The sequence below is a fragment of the Rhopalosiphum padi genome, chromosome 3, assembly GCF_020882245.1.
Source record: "Rhopalosiphum padi isolate XX-2018 chromosome 3, ASM2088224v1, whole genome shotgun sequence".
Taxonomy (NCBI): domain Eukaryota; kingdom Metazoa; phylum Arthropoda; class Insecta; order Hemiptera; family Aphididae; genus Rhopalosiphum; species Rhopalosiphum padi.
In genome coordinates, this window is record NC_083599.1 from 57,334,714 (window position 1) to 57,357,420 (window position 22,707).

Consider the following 22,707-nt stretch of genomic DNA (forward strand, 5'->3'; position numbering starts at 1 on the left):
AATACGAGGATCTTGTACGATGGCGGTTATATTATTTAATTTGACTGTTTAAAAATATTACCTATCTTTATTAGAATATTATACATAGGCAGTGTATCGGAGAAACAAATGCTTACCTACTATAATTTTCATTCCTTCAGCGAAGTGCATATAAATAACTTATGCGTGATGTATATGAAAAAAACTTTCTGAGCGCTCTTTGAACAATGAGTTCTGAATTCGGTATGATATTTTAAATTCTGTAGAGCGAACGTTAAAAAACATTCATTTAACAATGTGTGTAAGTGTGTGTATAAGTATGGACGTTTGTGTGTGTTTTTTTTTTTTTATAAGACACTTTCCGAGACGGTAAAAGTGTTGTGAAAACTTTTTATCAAATTGAAAATGGACACAGAAGGTAAATTGAACTTTAAAGGGGTTATTTTAGCAAACGAGAATAAAGTTTTCTTTTGAAATTGAGAAAAACTACGTTATAAACACTGCAGTGTGATTTCTTGGAAAATTCCTGTATAATCGTGACAAACTATACATTGGATTTGCATAATAAATTGCAATCCGAAATATTTATTTGACATCGGTTTCGACCGTACGAAATTGACGAATCGTACCGTCAAAAAGCACATCGCTCCCGTTTAAGACAATAATGACACATACGTCGTGTGAACAATGTCATATATCTTCAAGCTCCGCGCTTACAATATAATATATACCTATATATTATATAGGTATTATAATATACTGTCGTCGCTTGCAGACGTATAAAGATAATAACATATATGGACAAGTATACAAAATAACAGTACAATATGTATAGTAATCTTGTGCCGAAATGAGCTCAGGGAGACAATAATAACGGATAGGTATAATATATTTATATGTACCTATAACGTCCGTCCGCCGTAACTCACCCTCCACCCGACCGTATGTGAATTTAAAATAGTAATATTGTGGCCTACACGCGTCGACGAAACACAGTAATATATTACATAAACCTGTTTTTCTTTTTTTTGAAAATATTTTGTATTTACGTCAACAATGCGCGCATATACGTTTTATTTACGCATTCGTACGCTGTTTGTTATAATATAGTGCTGCAGTATAGTACGTAGGTAATGGTACCTATTTAATAATCGTTGGAGAAAAAATAAAATTAAGAAAATATTTTGGCCGGCAACCCGTTTCAGGTCTTTGACCATACTAATAATATTATAATTTCGTATTACCCATACCCGTCCAACAGTACTAGCTACTTATAAGTACTTACACGATATTATAGAATATCGAAGTCACTTCAGTCGCGTCGACGTGATGCGCGCATAATATAATATATTATATTAGGTATATTATAACCAACACCACAGCATCGTGGACTCGTGATCCACCGTGATAATGCGCAGGAAAACGCAAAATTGCACGGTTTTCATTACTTGGTTAATGATTACTTAAATCGGGTCGCAGAAGGTGTCGAATACCATCACCTTATTTACTCGCTAATTTATATTATACGTTGTATTATATATTTATATTATATTAAACCGTTTTACACGACCAGAATGTTTTTCTTTCAACATATAAATGTGAATTTAACAATATAAATAATGATTATAGCTGATAGACACAATATAGGTAATATTAAATATTATTTTATTAGATTAAGTTAGGCGAGACTGGTAAAATAAAAAAAAAGTTTAGCTAAAATTTTTTCTATTGACAGGGTATTACACAAGAGGGAATCCGAATTCGGACCCATTCTGTGAGCTACTGCTGTACCAATATATTATTAAATTTCCGATAGTTTACTAGCTGTTAATGTTTCATTATTGTACTATATAGAGCGTTTACGAGGTAACGGAACGATAACGTACCTATTATAGGTACCTATAATCTAATGAAGTACATAATAATGCCGAAATAAAATGTTGAATGAGTAGTATTACAGCGTTGTCGCCGCCAAAGATTTCAATGGATTTGTGGATTTTGGTTAGCATACGGTCATTGGAGTGATAAAACCTAATTTTCAATATAAATGAGAATATTTTAAATATAAACTGTGACCGTTTTAATGTTTTTTAGCCGACTACCAGCTACATAATATGAATTACTAATAAGTAATAACAAACCAGATTGAAATCAATGTTAAAAATGTATATAAAATCAAATTGGATAAAAATGTAAATTAAAAAATAATAGACATTAGACATGTATTTTTGTTCCACCTTGGCGAAATAAGACTAGAAATTTATATCGTAAGATATAGCGGAGACGCCACAAAATATACGTCCGAAACGGTACCTACGATGTTCATAAAACCGTAAACACTCAAAAATGTCGAAATATGCAAAAATATTCACAAAAATAAAATATAAATCTGTGTTTTTTATGGACTGCGTTATGAAACTTATTGTGTATATCTATAATACGTATAATTACAATATTGGCATACGGGACAGACGACCAGTAAAAAAAAAAATATATGCAAATGCACGTGGTATTGCACACAATTTGGTCACAAACTCAAGATCACTGCAAAACAACATCTAAACCGTATAACAATCAGCTGCATGTATACGGTACTATAACGGTTCTATGTCGCTTTGCGCAAACAAACATAAAAAATGCGAAAAAATTATACATAATAGCACTAACAGCAAATACCCTTGGAAAATGCAAGTTGTGTTTTTAATTTATAAATTGGCTGTATATAGTATATATACTTACCTATGTCATATCCTTATTTTTTTTTGTTTTAAAATATATTATACATGACTATTATAATATAATCGTCCTAACCTCCCTCTGTAAAACATATTTTCTATCTACATTCATCGTGCTACAGTTTTAGACTTGTATCGTGACATCGATCCGACTGTCTGAATTATTGAACGCGGAAAAAATATTATGCTCGTCGGATTTAAAAACATTATTATGGACGCGTAATATCGCGTAACTATCGCGACTACGATGCAAAGTAATATATTATTCTGTTAGGTTAGGTGCTTAAGTGGTAAGTATAAGTGATACATACAAGAAACGTATACAGTATATATAAACGGTCTGTTGTCGAACGGTACCTATAATACAATATACTGCATAACACGTAAACTGTACATATAATATGCGATATGTACATTGTACATAATATAAATTATATTTACGTGTAATGTGTTTTGCATTTATCGATTATAATTTATAATAAATAATACGTATTATATTATACTATGTTTACCTAGTGGTGAACTGGAATTCTTGGGGCACGGTTTGAAGTCAATTTCACGTGCTCGTAAGAAAAAATAAATTTATTTAATCAGTTAAAAATAATATTATATTCAACGAATTCAATAGTAACGGGTATGATATACCTATAGGTATAATACGGCTATGATACTACGAATAGACACTTTTTTTCGCAATAATATATAACAGGTTATATTATATATCATAATTAAATAGGTAAAACTCATTGATTGAAATTAAAAGATTTACTTGCTTTGTGACAACGGTTATGATAAAAATAATAAAATTTTTTTTACCGAATAAATTAAATAGTAAATTTAATTACTTAAGCCGATATTATGAAATACCGAGTACATAATAATAATATTATAGTTATACGTTATTAGATAATAATATATTTTAAAAATACGAATATATATGCATTTGCATTTGTATTATTTAATTAAATATTCAGATATTTCATAATTTCGGAGAAACGCTCCAAAATCACGACCATGTAGTTATTACATGCATAGAATTTTTTTTCATAAGTATCGTTTGTACGTTTTCATCGTTCAAATACAAAAGTATTATTGTTTAGGTACCTTCTATATAATATTTAACGAGTTCGACATAAATTCGTCTGAAAATGTTCATACGCATCATTGTATTATTTTATTTGTATATATTGCCTACTATGCCTTTGGGCTTCGAGTGAACGCAAATTTGTAATAAATGTATACAATATATATATATTAAATTGTATAGGTATGTAATATAAGTGGCGTGCAACTTGGATTTTTTTTCAATCGGGGTGTCTGGTCTCTGGCAGGTATAAAATACTTCAATGACCCGGACAAAGTGCACATATTATATTATAATATATTGTAACAATATAAACCAATAATCCGTGTAAAATTATACATTTTGACTTTAAAGTTACATTATGTGACCTATGGAATATATAATAGGGACGCACACATTGATACATTATATTACATTTTATTACAGTTCAAAGGGGTTACTCCCTTCCCCCTTAATTAGGCCAGTGATATCGTATAAAGTATAATATACCTAACCTATACACATGTATACCGATACGAGTTGATCCATATTCCTGTTAAAAAATTGCACTTATAAACCAACGACCGCGAGAAATAGTGAGTGGACGGAGGGGGAGGCTTATGACACTCGACACTATGGGTTATAATATAATAATAAATTATATATTTTATATTATTGTCGGGGGACTCAAGTCCAGCTATTTTTTTTTTTTTTTAATAAATCGGGGAAATCAGTTAATTATATTTCGTACCTATATAATATATTATAGCACCGCCAAGGTCAATATTTATTACATCCTATAATGATCATAGTACACTCGTATTATAGTCGTAAATTTATTGAATTTAAATAAATTGAAAATATAACTAAATTTAAAAAAATTTGTGACTGAAATAATATACTGATATTCACATTTTAAACCTGCTGGTAAATATTCGACAAAAATTCGTACATTTAGTATACCAAAACATATAATATCCTCTTATTCCAATTTTCAACACTAAATTTGGATTTACCTTAAGCCCCCTTTCCCACCGTTTGTAAAGCGAATGTAAAAGGCTTGCCCGTAACATACGTATTATACATAGGTAGCGCGTGAGTGTATCTGTGTGCATTGCAGGGGCATGGCCCACACTCGTTTCACCACGCGTAATAGGTACTTCAGTAAACTTGTACCTATACCAGCTATAATAATATGATGTTGTACACGCGTATATTATATAATGCCGAGGCGCAAAACGGTTTGGGTTTTTTAAATATCGAGTGCGGCAGTCGTAGGGGCGGGCTGGCTGGCGGCGAAATTCGCAAAACGAACATATTAAGCGAGTTGTGTGATTCGGTGCGTGAAGCTATAATATTGTATACGAGCGCGGCGTACAGGGTTCGATGGTAGCGGCGGTGCCGGTGTTGGAGGTACTTACGCGTACACGGTGGTGGGGTGGGGGAGCTGTCTTGCGAAGAAGCGTTTTGTTCATACCTAAATGTCAGCGACTCGGAAAACAGCTCGTCCGTATCAAATCCTACACCCCCGCGTATCCAAAAACACCCGCTTCTCACTCATAGGTATTATAATATATATATATATATATATATATATATAGGTATAATATTATGTACGTGTGTGTTTTTATGTAAGTGTGTGTGTGTGTGTGTTTGTACACGGCCATACCGACAAAGGACTATTAATTTTATACTAATATCGTATTGTTCGCTTTTGTTATATAATATTATTGTTATTATTATTAAACTCGGGACGTACTGCTTGGGTTCGAAGTGTATAAAGCTATGCAATAATCATTAAAATATTGTATGTAAATAGTGCGAGCGGAAGTTGTATTTTATGTTTACTTATATTTATAATTTAGCACCTATTGCAGTAGTGTGTACAGTAAGTAGGTGATGATTGTTATAAATACGATACGTACTTATCGCCTACCACCCAAAAATTAGATATTATTATTAACATTATTCATTATGATGTATGTACATATATGATCGATATAATATAATAATATATTGTGAACCGAGGCTATAATATACCTATTTAATAATATTATTATATTATATTATATAATAATCAAACAATATCTTATATTGTTATAATTCTCCAGTAGGGATTGAAATCGAACGGAAACCCTTAGTTTAAAGTACCGAGAAAAGGTTTTCAGTTAGGTATTACCTAGTGATTCTGTTAGTTTATAATAAATCCCATATTTTAATAACTGTACATTTTTTCAATGCTTTAATCGATTTTTGTTAAGAATTTCACATAAAAACACAGCTTACTTCGGTCTAAACAACAAAGTGTACATAACTCGTAAAATATTTATAATATCACAGTCAACTGTATCGTTACGACTGTGTCGGTAGGTACGACTCATTTGTACTGCAGTTGACGATTATGTCATAAAAGTATTACCTATAAAGTCTCACGAAATATTATTCAAATATAAAACGACTATAAATACTGCCTATATATTATTAGATGTAGTATTATTTGTGAATCGTATATATTAATGACATTTTTTCCAGAGTTCGTGTCGTTATGGTAAATTTAAAATTCGTATTCGTATATCTATCTGCATGACGGCGTGCCTATGGTCATTGAATGCTTAGTTGATCGATATAATATAATATGGCAGTGTTGTAGTACGTATCAGTAAGTACATCGCGACGTATTATTAATAAAATATCGATGATTGATAATTGTGTTTGAATGATGTATATGGGAAATTATGCATGCATAATGTATAATCGTAAATAAAATATACTACCAATATTGGATGATTGGTCGCGTCGATAAAAAAAACAATCCTATGGTTTAAAATGTTTAATGATTCTCGGTCGTCATATTATCATTATAAAGTATTCCTTAGATAAGTAGGGTATAAAATCGGATTGATATGTCTCGATATAATGTAAAATATATACATATAAAGTAGATTGAGGTATATTATGTAATGTCTTTAAATTTATAATACAAGCACTGTAAATTGTAATACTACGTTATTATAGCTAAAATATATTATAAAATCAATAGTAATCATTTAATATAATAATAATATAGTAGGCAGTAAGGCATGTGTAATTGTATTGTTGTATGTAATATTCATTACTTTACTATTAATACTAAAAGTGTTGATTTTTGTTTGTTTATTATTTCGTTGATTTTTACTTTTGATAAAGGTAAGTTTATTTATCAAAGGATTGAAAATTTAAATTTCAGATTTTCTAGAATCTATCAAAGAGGCTTTTTAAAAAAAAAAATTGAATTTTAATACGGTTTTATTCATCTATATGTAGACTGGCTGTTTACCATAATACGTGTGGTCGTATATATTGGATTTAAAGAAAAATTATAATAAACCTATCCATGTCTTTGCGATATTACGAAAATAGTTTAAAAAACAATTGCAAGTGAATATTTTCCGTTTCAGTATTTATAAAACAGAAAAGAAAGTATAATCATTTTTAAAACTAATAGGCACTATACCAAAAATTAATAATAATGTCATTCATTGCAGATTGTTGAATAACCGTTGATCTATTAACGATAAATAGACCAAATGATAATTTTAATGTGCAAATACATATGTATGTGAATTACACCTATTTTAAATTTTAAATTGAATTATTTAATAAGGACAATTGTGTTATATATTATCATGCTATAACCTACTACAATATTATTAGGTACCAATTGTTATGAATAATTTTGATTTTTAAATAAACGTTTAGACATTTAGATAAGTCTTTATCGTAAAAGTAAATGGATGTATATAACTTACTGTCAGACTACATTGCGTATGATAAACAGATAATTTACAATCGAATGACTATAATATAAATACTTATATTAATGCGCAAACGAAATAATAAATAATATGTTAATACATATTAGAGAGACAAAATTGTATTATTCATCAATAATAACATTATTACCTAATAATAACAGACTTGAAAATTTTAGTTGTATAACTTTATCACAAACTTTTGAGTATAACAAAATCAAAATTTTATATAATTTTTATAAATTGATTTAAAAAAAAAAGTGTAGGTAAGTAGGTGTCGAATGGGTCAAAATTATAGGTATGTTCAATTTGAATTCAATAATATATTATTATTTTATATGAAAAACAATTCTGAGTGGACATGGACCGGTGAAACCCAAAAACGCAAATCGTCTATTTTTTCGATTTTGTACTTAAATAATGGGATAAAAGCGTAAAAATAAATTATATTACCTGATACAAACTTTCACTCGTTACACTACAGTTTTATATCCATCAATTTAAAATTTTATTGAAGTGCTCAAAGAACACCACGAAGAAGTTGACTAAAAAATTCAATCAAATGGACAAAAAGCTACAAATCTTAGTTATAAAGCCAACTCTTATATAAAAAAATGAAACTTTTACGTAGAAAAAAATTTCCTGGTTGGACTACTTAAAAACTAAAGGTTTTAAATTTCAAATTTAATATTTTTTAGGTTCCCATTATAATTATATTAATATTACTACTAATGCAATTTCGTTTTTAGTTTAAACTGAATGCAAATATTTCTGAGATTACTTGAGGTAATAGTGAAATCTTTCAAGTTTCTATGATTAATATTTTTTTGAATAATAACAAATTAATAAATATTGTGTAAAGATAAGTCATCATTATACATTTGAGTATCAATAATATCATCAAATTTGAACTTAAATTGTTCATAATCATAAATAATGAATGTTATTTTTCGTTACATTTTTTTTTTAAATTCCAGAAAAAAGACATATATTAACGAAATCTCGTTTTAAGTTTTCAATTATTAGGAGTTAAAATTAATAATTTTACTTATGAATGTTTAACTACCAACTAATTTAAATATTTCTATGATAAATTGTGTAGAATTTCATAGAAATTTGAACTTAAAAAGCTTATAAAAAAATATTTGTGACCAATTATTTTTGAAATTTTTTTAACTGTGGTACGAACAACTTATTAGAAACCTTGTATTAAATTGTCAAGATTTTAATTCATAGACAAAAATATTATTCAAAAAATCGACTAAAAAAGATAACAATTTAAATTTTCATAAATAGCACAAAATATTTTGAAAATTTTAACATGTCGAGTAAATTTTAATATAAATAATTGGGAAAAAATAAAAAAAAATATTGGAGTAGTATTAGATAATACTATCAGACTTCGATAATTATTAATTTGACACTCCATAATACTCATCTAAACTTTAATACTTATGTAAAACTGTATGTTTAAATTTATCATTGAATATTAATATTGTCATTACATAAAATAAAAAACCTTAAAATTTTTAACTAAAAATCGTAAAAAATGAAAATTTTAAGAAAAACATAAAATTTATAATATTTTTTTTTCGATAAATTGATTTGTAATGATTTAAAATTTTTTAAGACATCAATATCTTTTGATTATTTGAGTGTTTAAATTTCAGATGGCGTGCATCAATAAAAATGTTCTATTTGTTTACAGTATAGATCATAATTAAACGTCTCTCCGTATTTCACTCACTGGAATTACTTATTTATTGCAATTATAGTACTTACAATTATATCACATCTAATATAACAATTATACACAATAATATAATTTGTGTTTTTTAGAAACTTATAATAAATTAGACTTTGAATTTTGATTTTTAAGAAATTATTATTATTATTCAATATTTTAATTTAATTATTTATAATTTTATGTTAATTTAAATAAATGATTCTGATAAAACAAAAATGGTATTATGTCTTATAATTATTATAATTGGTCATCGTACTTGTTCTCAACAATGAGTAATATACGGAGTCTGGTGAGAGGTTTGAATTATAATCAGGTATAAGTGAATAACTCGTAAGACGGAGAAAAATGTGTGTTATCTAGAACTAGAATACATAATAATATGCACGATAATAATATATTGTACCAAATATGATTATATTTATAATGCTGTATTTTTGATAGTTGAGCACATTTTGTATTCGATATCATTAAAAACCTTTTACAATCGTAAAATAATTCCAAAGTTGACAAACTATAAGAATCTCGTAAATTTTTCTTCGTATACGGTTCAAAGTTGGAAACGTTTAATGACAACATCTATTATCGAAGATGGACAAGGTCTCTCGTTTGATCGAACCATTATAGGATCGAATATACCCGTCAATTTGTTATATTAAAACTCACTCCAAGCAAGTAATAATTGTGTATATTATATTGATTTATAATAAAAAAGTATATAATTAGGAAAATAATGTAGTATAGGTATCGTACAAAGTATATAATAAAAATGAAAATGCGTCAAGTTGAGCGTTAAATGTCGCTTAATTGTCATTAAATTGTGTAAAAAAATTCTAACTAAGTTATTAGATAATATTTGATACGGTTGACGGGAAGATTAAGTTTGAAAAACTGATTTTTTACCGTTGTTTTTATAAAAATTTCCATTATTCCGCAATTTATTATTGAATATTGATGGTATTACGAGTAATGTAATAAATTATATTCAAATTTGAAATATTATGTGACTTTTATAACAAATGACAATTTAATTAAAATTAGATATTTATCCAACTCATGTATAAGTAATTACAAGGTTAAATTGAAAAGTAAATATAAAATATACATTTGAGTTTCATATTAACAGTTTTTAATTAATACATTATATTATATAATGTATATATCACTAGTGCAACCGCTTGAAGCTGTCCTCGACATAAATTCATCATAAACTTTTGAACGGCGTGATTGGCAGTGTACATTAAATCGTTTTTTCCTGTACACTAAGCTAACCAATAGCTTAACCAAATTTAAATTTAGACATACAACCATGACTGGAGAATAATTAAAAGTATCTACGCGTAAGTTGACACATACTGTATCAATATAACTGTATATATTAAGTAATAATAATTTTTTCCCTCAATTTATGGTGTTTTTTTATAAATATTATAATAATATGTTGTAAACTATAATAATTAGGGTAGAATAAGGTAGATGTGTTTTTAGAAACATAAAACCCGTGTTCACAAAAATACCACGTACAATCGATCGATTATTTCGATTTTATTATTTTAGTTTGAATATTCGACGCGAATCGTTTCCGAATAAACAATAATAATCATTACGTGGGAACAAAATGTCGTCGGATATTTTATTGGGCTGAAAAAATGCAGCGAGAGGCTAATCATTTAATAATTTATATTATATTATATGTCTAACCTGTGTCTGGAATAGAAGCATACTCGATGGACTTGGGTACGATGGACCAGTAGAATGGTATACTTCGTTTGAAGTATCTTCTTTTCCTGAAACATTTAATACAAATTGTTAAATCATAGTCAAGTTACAATGTGCAAGTGTTTGCATATATAAATATAATAATACACAAATACACATAATATTAATCTGAATTATTAATTAATTTTAATTGTTCAATAATGTTATACTATATTACGGAGTTAATCATTCATATTTCTCAAGTCTTGAGATTGATTTAAGTTTAATTATATATAAGATTTGATTCACACAAAGGGATAGTATGCTTGAGGTTCAGCGTACCAAAAGCAAATTTTCGATTTTACTAAACGTTTCAATTTTTGTAAAAATAAAATAAAGTGCATGAATTTATAAAAAGTGTGTCAAAAGTAAAATTTTAAAAGGCTTAAGTTTTATAAACCAATTTATTAATTTTAATTATAGATGTTGAGAATTATTAGGAAGGAAGTTATTTATGGTATTGTGAAGACTACATTTCCTACAACCTTGTAAAACTGTGTCTATGTTAAATGTTATTTTAAAAGATACACTACTTTATTTGGGATGTCATATTAATACGCCACTGTCTATGAAAAAAATGATCAAGAATGAAAATAGAAGCTTTATGCATTTCGGCAAAAACGAAAAATATCTTTCTGCAATCCCTCGGGGAAATTTGGTCTTCCACGAACTGCAAACATATTGTTATTACTTATCATAATAACTTATTAAAATTATGTTCTCGTGATGTTTCGCAAGCCTTCTCGGCTATTATAACTACAAATTACGAGTATTACGCCGGTTCGAGCAGACCATATACATACATATGGGGTAAGGGTGGGGGATTACTCAACATTTAGATGTGTGTCTTACACATAGCTAATATTATAGATATGCGTGTGTGTGTATGTATGTGTTTGACGTTTGTGCGGTGTATAATAACTGTCTGCTGTAGTGCTGTATATAGTATACCAAGTTTGTTAGACATCTCGCGAGGAATGTTCTCACGAGACATCCGTGGAAAAAATTTCGCTGAAATCGCCACCGGATTTTTGCGTGTTCGTACCAAAAAAAAAAAAAATAAAATAAAAATAGGAAAATAATAATTATAAAATTATTAACACCACAGAGACACGAGAAGAAAAATTACTAGAAACATTTATCCCAAGAGCGCCCGCCAAGCGCGATATAAATGTATATTATGTTACAAATATAATGCACGAAGACGGTTAATGTATATATTATCTGGGAAAGGTGAACACTATCCATACTTAATACTTATATTGGACAAAATAAAAATTTTATTAATAAAACGTTTATTTCGTAAATCATCCCGGTAACTTGTACATAATAATATGTATCTATGAACGAGAAGGTTAAGTACATCATTTGATAAAATAATTAATGTTGATAATTGTTTTTTGATGAGACGCACTCAATAATACATATTTTAAAAGTTCTAGCTTTAATTTTAATTGTTTAATAAATAATAGTTGTCTTAAGAATAATTTTATTTTGGATTAGTATAATTTAGTTTTTGCTACTAGAATTATTATACTCAGTATTTTCACTATTTAAAGTATTTGGTACATTGACCGTGTTGTACAAAAATTATCAGATTACGATTATAGTTATACGAATTTATTTTTATCAACAGATACCGGATAATATAAAGATTGAATAATGAATAAATTATACATATCAAAGGTGGGTTATAATATATATATTTACTCACGAACTGCATATTATAACGTTTAAAATCTAAAACTCAAATAGTATTTATGTAACCACTTGTACAACTTATCCAAATTTGTTCCCTCTCTTTATATATATATATATATATGTATTATGCATAATGCATATGTATATAAAAATAAATCCAGATAAGTCAAACAGTCCAGATATTGTTTACTAAATCTATTGATCGAAAAATTAAGTTTTGTTTTAATAATTTTAAATTTTTAAAATGGCTGTTTACGCTTAAATATGTGAACCGTATAATATTATTTTATGATATCACGCGAAATACGCTGAATATATAAACCAGGCTGTGATTCATCAACAAAAAAAAAATTCTTAAATGTCGGAATTTACAAGTTTTCGACTTACGAGTGATTTAAATATAAATTTTGCTATTTGGATCCCCAACATGGAAAAACATCCAAAGGCCCCCGGCAATCAGTGCCGGTCTGACACGAATACATCGCATTGCAATTTATACGGACGAGGTTTACACGACCCGGTTATATCTATATATGAAATATACCGCCGACATTACGATATAATAATACGAGATATCGTACATTATTGTTTTAAGTCCGGTAAAATGGGGTTTTACGCGACGTATCGATACGACGATATCGCTATTATTTTACGCCGAAATCGCATTCAAATAACGCACCGGATATCCGCGTGCCATGATGATGAAGATAACTGCAGTGGCGTGCTCACGGGGGGATCGGGGTGTCATATCCTCCCTTTGGATTTTTTCGTAATGATGTATATTATCTACACGGAAAAAAAAAGAGCACGCCACTGGATGATAATAACACTTATAATATTATACAGGTACTCACTAACCTTTTCTGTAAGACGACAGCATGTCGGACGGTATATGTATACTAATCCCGTCCGAGACGATAATATATGTTTTTCGGCGTTTTATTTATAGATAATAAAATGTGTCGTCTCTATATATGATCGCGCGGGACAGCGGACTAACTGCAACGGTATAGTATCGGTGGTCGCCGCCGGTCATCGGCGCACGACGAGAACGGAAAGCGCAAACGGGATGCTTATTATGCGTCGCGCCCAAAAGCCGAGTGCTCCAGAGATTTCGGTCGGGCGAGGTGCTCCTCGATGTGAATTCGTCCGGACCAGCAGGAACCGGAGGCGCGCCGCGTACGAGACGTGTGCGGACGATATCGACGACGTCGCGATGACGATGTTATTATAATTATGTAAGTATATTATCGTTGTCGGGTGTGCGCGTGGACGCGTCCGCTGCGACGGTTCGAGTGCGACAAAACCGTATTGCGATTATTACGCTATTTTAAATATCGCGCGTACCGGCGGCGTGCGGCGACGTGCGACCGACCGTTTTTCGTGTGCACGCGTCGTGTCGGTGCCCGAGACCCTTCCGACAAGGGCGGGGCGGGCGGGCGACCCTTATTACGGCGCCCGAAAATCGCGACGGGGGCGGGTCCGGCGGGCGTCTCCCCGAGGATACATAAAAACACGCGCTCATACGCGCGCGCATATAATATTATACGTATATATATATAAGGTGCACTTGTATTGTTGTTATTGTTATTGTTATAAACTATATAATATTATTATTATTATTATTATTAAACTGTTGTGCGTAATATTGTTTTGACATGCGCGCGCTTCTCGGGTTTCAGACGGTGCGCGTACGCGTCGTACTATACACAGTTGCACGAGGTCTATGTGTATATATATATATCGTATACGTTATTGTACGGTCATATAATATAGTAATAGTAAAATCGTGGAGAAGTTGTACAGATATATAGTACGGCCGATCCCGAAACAGAGCTGAATAGCAGTCGTCGACGACGTCCCACTCGGCCCGGAGCTCACGCGTACTACGATCCAGGTGAGATTTGTATTTCTTTCGATTAATCGCGTCGTAAATGACAAATTCTGTGTCCACGCCCGCGTCCTGGCTCGCGATTCCGGTGTGGCGGCGTGAAGGCACTTTTTCGGACGCACGGGACCCAACGGCCAACACTTGGTGCAGGTGCGGGTGGGTAGGTTAGGTTGCATACCTAGTATATGCATAATATATAGGACGGTGAAAGTCGAGATATGTGAAATGTTCATTGTTCATGATTGGTGTGTTTATTAGAATTTTACTGTTTTTTTAGATTCTGAGCGAAAAATATATTATTGTTTAATGTTTATATATTATAATGACGTGTAACATTTTTTTTCTGTCTGCAGATACTTTTTACGGTAGAAAAAATGTTTTAAGCAACTTAAATATCTATGTTGTTCTGATACGAAAACAAATCTAATTGTTCTTTGGGCGGTCAAAATTAAACAATTCTCAGCTCTTTTTTTTGAATAGTTGAGAAAAAAGGGAATATTTACTCAAAACCGGTTATAGACAAAATCGATCTTCTTATTTGAATTGTTTTTCAAATACCATGAATGATCATTGAATTCATATTATACTTATCACATAAATTACAGCGACTCACTCAATGATGGGGTATTCTTGACACCTAATGTACAGTGGTTACCTAATTATGCCTCAAAAGAATTAATAGTTAAAGCTGCTGTCTCGAAAAATATTTTAGTGTGTTAATGGATTACAATTTCATCATCTGGGGAGAGCAAATAGTCGCTTTCAAGAGTATATTACACTTAATAATATATCCTTAATATATTAGTGTTACGATTGTTGTAGTCGGTAGTTACAATCTGCGATCATCATGTATGTTCTATATCTCCGGAGAATTTAACGATGAGCGCGTTATTATTATTTTTAAACATATTATCTTGTATGATTTTTTACGAGTATTGAGTAAGTAACATATTATTTTTATATTTAAGTTGTTTAGAATTATATGTATTTGCCTATATGAGTATTTTAATAAAGTTCTCGAAATAAAAATAAACGGTTTATGGGAATTTCAATCGGCAATTGACCGTAAAAATGGTATTATAATACATATTATTTAAAAAAAATTTAATTATTTTTCCCAGTTGAGCAAATTTTTTTAAGTTATAAGAAATAATAAGAATAAATGTAAATAACTGTCCACATTACATTTGGGCATTAATGCAAAAACTATTTATTTTTAATCATAACGTTATCAATTATTTTATATTATATTGTTTTTTATGATTTATAATGAGTAATGCATAGTTATGAATCATATTTTACATAAAAATGTATAGAATATTGTTGTACATTTATTTGACAGACAAATTATTAGCATATATTGATTTTTTTTATAAAGAAAATATTTTAAACTATTATGATTGTATGGACTAAAAACTTTTTTAGGATTTAAAATACCGTAAAAGGAGATAACTTTTTTTATTAGTTTATATTAAGGTTATAGGTTTATAAAAATTATTTTCGTCACATTCATTTGATCGATTTTATTAAAAAAATACATCAGATTAATATCTATAAAATTTAACGAATTAATTTTTAACAATAATTAGTGTTTATGTACTAATTTTGTTGTCGGAGGTGAGTGTATATATATACATATATTACTTTATAAATTTACTAAGAACTATCAAATTTCTATAGTTTATGGTTATTGATGTGACTTTCTAAAATAATGTCAGAAACATATTTTTGCCTTTGCGTTTGTAAAGAGGCTTCAAAACAAACCACTATTTAAACAACATTCCCAAACACTTTGTCAAACGATAAAACTTCCAAGTGAAAAATTCATTTTTCGAACATTATAACGATTTGTAAATCCCATGACCTATACTTGCATTTAAGATTTAACAAATCTGAATTTATATACATACTTACATATAGGAAACAATAAGTAGTTGTGTTTGTTAAATAAAATTCATAGTAATTAAGTAGTCAGGTAAGATATAGACATATATAGATATATATTGATCTTAAACGAATTAATTGAATTCATATAAACATGAAACTAACTGTTTCAATTTTTTAAATCAATATATATTAATTATAATATTTGAATTATTAATATTATACAAGAGAGCTTTTATAAGAATTGCTTTACAATTAAACTACATGTATGTATATAAAAGTAAATGGCTTTTTAAAAATTGTCCAAATGGATAATGTTCTGATTTCAAAAGGTATGTATTTCGTAAGCAAAATTTCATGATAAATGTTTGATAAAACATTAAACGTAAATAACACTATTAACAGTATTAACAGATTTGCAAATTAAAAATTTTAACAAATGCGACATATTAAATTCTTATTTCATAAATAAAACTAACTGGTAATACGTGGCAGCTGACCCCAAGTGCTATGAACCACAACACTAACTCTATATTATGATTTAGCTAATTTAGTGACTCTAGGCACTGATACCTATATTATATAGGTTAAATGATAAAAAAAACCACTTAAATCAGATAAAAATCAATGAAAAACTTTTTAAAATCAACAACAGAATTCAATGCACAAATAGAGTACGAAAGACATCAAATATAATGGGTATCAAGCTAATAAAACTTTGCAATAAAACAAATTGAACAAATACCACCCAGACGCATCGCAAAGAATAGGGTACATGGAAAACACTAAGCACATTATGAAACGGTTTCATAAGTAGGAGTATAAATTGTACAATAATACCGACTGTGGAAGTGAACAAACAGAACAACATAATACCCTACTATGAAATTTTGAGCCCAGTGACATGCACATTCGAAAACATAATTATTGTAAAAGATATTACAATGATTTCACTTAAAAACGTATTAAAGCTATATGGCGTAAAAACTGTACATAGAATAAAAAAACCAATCTTTACAAAATGGCATCTCAAAATTGACACAGTATAAAAGAAAAATTCTTCTTCTTTAGAATTCGATTGCGACTATTATACATTTTTTGATTCAATTCCTTAATTTCTCAAATACTCTTAGCCATAATTTGTTAAATTGTATCAATAATTTTTTTTTCTAAAATAACGTTACAAGTAAAATAAGTGCCTACATTTATTATTAATTATAACAAATATATATATTTTTAAATGTTATTAATTTTTTTATATTGATTTATTATATATTTTATTTTATTGATGATGATTGACGAGTGTTTGTAGTTATGAATTATATTTCAAATAAAAATGTATAGAATATTGTTGTGCGTTTATTTGACAGACAAAATTATCATAATATATTAATTTTTATAAAGAAAGTATGTTTAACTATTATGATTTTATGAATTAAAAACTTTCAAGGATTTACAATATACTGTAGAAAGAGATAACTTTTTTTATTAGTTTATATTATGAGATGAGGTTAAAAATTTGTATAAATTATTTTTGTCATACATATTTGATCGATTTTAGTAAAAAAAAAATACAACTAATAATTGGTAATAGTTGGCCAAATTCCGTAAAAACATTTTTCTCAAATAAATGAAGTTCTACACGGATTTATAAATTTACATTTTAAGCGAACAACTTTCATATTTTTTCTAAAAGAAAAAGCCTAAAAACTGTTCAAACTCATTTACCTACCTACAGTATGTTCTTATAATAACCCGAATCTCTGAACTTACATTAGGCTTCACGTTCTCTTATGAAAAATCACAAATTTATTTTCATATAGAAATGTAATCGTAACCGAATACAAATAAATATGAGAAAACACCAACCAGTGAATAGTTAACCAATAAAAATAGGTATATAATTCAATAATAAATTCCAACCTTTCAGCATTTTAACAATTTGAAGAACACAGTTTATCAACGGCTTAATAAAAAATACTATCTCATACATCTACTATAATGGTTTTTACACAAATTTAAAAATCTCTCATTATATTATAACTCGTTTATGGACCCTGGATTTCGTCAGCTGTGAGCAAATCCCAATTAGAAAACTAGATGCAATAATATACAACTCTGGGCTTCTTATGCCGCGGCCAGCGCATACCATCTTAGTCCAACCCTACGCATTTACTATTTATTTGATATCCCTTCATTTGATTTATAAGACGAATTGTTAACTTTGAATTAAAGAGTAAAAGTTACGAGTCTATTTTCCGTATTAGATTTAAACCAAAGTTCCAAGTATTTTTTATAATTTTTTTATTATTGTAAAACATTACAAGAGAATAATCTGGAAATATCGAATGCATTCGTAATAAAACTGGTGCTAATTTTCTCGAGGAACGTTGCCATTAAAACAAACACCATAATATGTTTTATGTAATTAAAGAACTATTCATCTACTTCTAATTACAGACAACAATACTATCATCGAATCATAATAATGCGAATGAAAAAAAATACTCACTGGCACTTTTAAAAGCATATAGACGGGGTTGGAATTATAGTTATGTAGAATAATCTGTTACTTATGTTCAAACTAATTCATGGTTGATATTTACAGCTGAATCCACTGTCGTTCTCAAAATAATCGTATAATAATTGGATACTTTATCATCAATAATTCAATATTTTTGTACAGACTTTCTCGGCGCAATCAATGATATAAAAATATTTATAGTTTATTAGCTTAAATATTTAAAATACAATTTTTATCTTTAAAACTACAACTACAAAAGTAAACACTTTTGGATCTCAGGACATTGATATAAAAGATAATTAACGAGCCGAACAAGTAGTTAAGAATGCAATTACATCTCTCAACTCTATCGTTACCAATGAAATGAAATCCAATTAGAGACACACACACATTTATAAAAAATAACAATCGTGGGTATCTCATTCTACTAAACTCAACAAAATTAAACAAAGTATTGAAACCAATCGAACATTTCCCTTCGAAATAGACAGACAATTTGAAGTCATTCATACCCATCTTAGAATCGAACAGATAAAGGAAAAAGTTCTCTCACAGTTTTTGAATGGCTATTTCAAATCAATTTTTACTAATATCGAATTCACACATCACGTCCAACTTCAAAACAAAATCAAAAATGTTTAATGTCGTTTGTATTAAAAATATAATATAATTAAATATTCACCCATTGGTCCGTGATACCGGTGGTTTAAAAATAAAATCATAAAACAATATTATAGTATATAAATATATGTCGTACGACAAGCAATAGTGTAGTTATAAGTGCTTTATAATATATTGTAATAACTAATAAGTAATAATAAATGTACGGGCGTTTGCTGTACGGACGCGAGCAAAGTAGGTTCCTAACCTAACCTAACCTACTCAAAATTCAAAATACACGTAACAACCGCGATTCGTAGTATAAATATACTAGCGGAAATCGCCGAAACGATACGTAATGTGCGTATGCAGACGCGTAAACGGTTGGAATGCAAACACGCGCGATGAAAAAAAATTACGAATTAATAAATAAATAAATACAATAAATCGTAACAATCGCGCGTATATTATGCCGGTGGTGGCAGTTACACGCTGTTGCGCGAGTACAACAGTATAAATATAGCCGTTTAACGTCATTGGCATGGTAAAATGCGATCGTGTTTGCATATACGCACCACTATTATAGGTATAATAATATCCGCACGCGATTGTGCGCGTAAGCGGTGGTCATTGCATTTCACGATACTCTGCACCGAAACGATCGAAAGGTACCTATTTTTAACGATATGATAATAAAATAGCGGATATTATAATGATTATGATATTACGTGTACTTATAATATTATAATACATACTATTATTATTATTATTATTATAATACGCGTACAACGCCCGCTCCGGACAAGAATGCGCCCATATTATTATAACACGTACCTATATAATACTTAAACCTACCTACCGGTTTTGTGCATTACGTATTTTTATAATACAGACACGCGTTTTAATAATAGTCATTACTCCGACACGATGGTCATTTGCAGGCATAATGTAGATATTGGCGAGCGACACGTTAGATTGTTTTATGTATATAAAATATGTACTTATATATATTTATATATTATATTATAATATACATATACAGGATGATTTGTTAGGTATACTCATCCTCCTTTTACCTTTTAATAACGCATATTTTATTCGTTTTCGGATTTTCGAATTTTTAAGCATACTTAATGAGACTATATTTTAAAATCCTTAGTTTTTTTTTTTATAGCATCCAAGGAAAAATTAAACATTTTTATTTTTTAAATGAGTACCTAACGACCTTTTTACCGTAAGATATTACGCAAATAATTTTTTTTTTATTAAAATACTGAAGTGTCTATTTAAATTAAAATTCAAATGAGTATTGTTATCGATTTATTAAAATATGTGTACAATGTATTATATGATAATGGTATTTAACAAGTGTTTTACAAAATATTTATGTAATATTTAGTTTTATATTGTTTTAGTAGGTGCTTATTATTACATTCTGCATGTATGTGTAAAATAATATATACACCGCAATTATACACATGTCACCATGCACCACACTGCACTGCACGCGATACGGTGCCTATATATCATAATAATTAATATTATACATTTTCAACACTCGTCCTGTCAATTTTTCATGGTACTTTTACAACAAATAAGTATAATCACGTAAATATATAATTTGTTGACACGATAATCGGTAGGTATATCATGCAGTCATCGCGATTACAATGATGGCGATAATTTGTATACGTTTATTGTTCAAATCTATAACTGAATTACTTTTTCTAATGTAAAAAATGTAAAATGGGTTTTCTTGCTTCTATGATAAATTTTCAATTTCCCCGAAAATGTTTAACATAACTGTCCTTTATAATTGAACTTTGTTGGTTTTGTTTATTACAAGTATGCTATTTTCTATAAATGTTATTTCTATAAAATCATAATTGAGAGAAAGAGACTAGTAGAGCTCTATCAAATCTAATCGTAAATTTATATTTTTTACTGGTTTGCATACTTACTACTTGTGTCCTACAAAAAAAAGTCGTAATATTCGTAATACTATGCTATGGAATTTAGAAATATAAAATGTATAGGTGTAGACTATGTTATTAAGTAATTTCGAAAACCTACATATTATATTATAATATTATGTTATTATCTATTTACTAATATTATTATACCACACGTTCCAAGTTAGAGTTAGTACTAATTTCTCCCTCCTAATATGAGGAGGGAGGCCATTCAGCGATGAAACTCAAATTCAATTCAAAAACTCCAACTGGAAGCTGCAAACTCTAGGAAATATCACTACAACTTAGGGTCACTAAATGATGGCCCTCGAACACATTTTATCAGCCCACAGACTAAGAATAAACAACACATATTACGACAAAATTATATGTGTTATGATTGTAAATTATTATTTTGCTAAATATTATTGGTTTTTAAATAATGTAAATATGAACTTAGGATTTTGATGACCCGCAAAAGATTTTCAGATTCCTAATGTGTCCCTTCAAAAATATTAATTGGTGACCCTTGAGTTAGGAACTAAAACAAAAAATATACGTCTATGACCCTTAAAATTCTAACAATATTAAATCTTACAACTTTATTTAAAAAAAAATATATATAGTAAACAGTTATAATATATTTAGAACTCTGAAATTGCATTGTTGTGTTAAAAGGGAAGAGTAAGTACACGGTATAGTCTACCATTGCTTACTATTCTAATATTCGCGAGATGTTGTTTAACATAATATTATATTATATACTAAAATCTAAATAAAATATTTCAAATCTGTTTGCTCACGGAACTACTAAGTTACATAAATATATTTAACAATTAATATTATATGGTGATATTGGTATATTACACAGTGGTTTTAATATTACAAAGCCGTATTTTTAAATTTATATAATTGATTCATCATTTATCTAACCAAAATTCGTATTGAACACGTAGTGTAATTTCCCTAACAATAATTTGTGATTATGGATAAGAACTGCGACTTAAAAGTGTTGTTTCACGGTTAAAATTCATATAATCGACGTATCATCTTTAAATCACCATGTTTACATTTTTTATTAAATA

General features: G+C 28.9%; 1 protein-coding gene across 5 annotated transcripts in view; it reads right to left on the reverse strand.

Annotated features, from left to right (window-relative positions):
• LOC132924498 (probable nuclear hormone receptor HR38) overlaps positions 1-22,707 on the reverse strand; it is a 70,601-nt gene that overhangs the window by 28,684 nt on the left and 19,210 nt on the right. For 3 of the 5 annotated variants that reach the window (XM_060988858.1, XM_060988859.1, XM_060988857.1), the window contains exon 2: positions 11,014-11,099. In XM_060988858.1, coding sequence (XP_060844841.1) covers positions 11,014-11,034 — 21 coding nt within the window. In that variant the 5' untranslated portion in view covers positions 11,035-11,099. Of the gene's footprint in view, positions 1-11,013; positions 11,100-13,629; positions 14,045-22,707 lie in introns of those variants that run through there. The other 2 variants (XM_060988856.1, XM_060988855.1) reach the window with 2 other exon arrangements.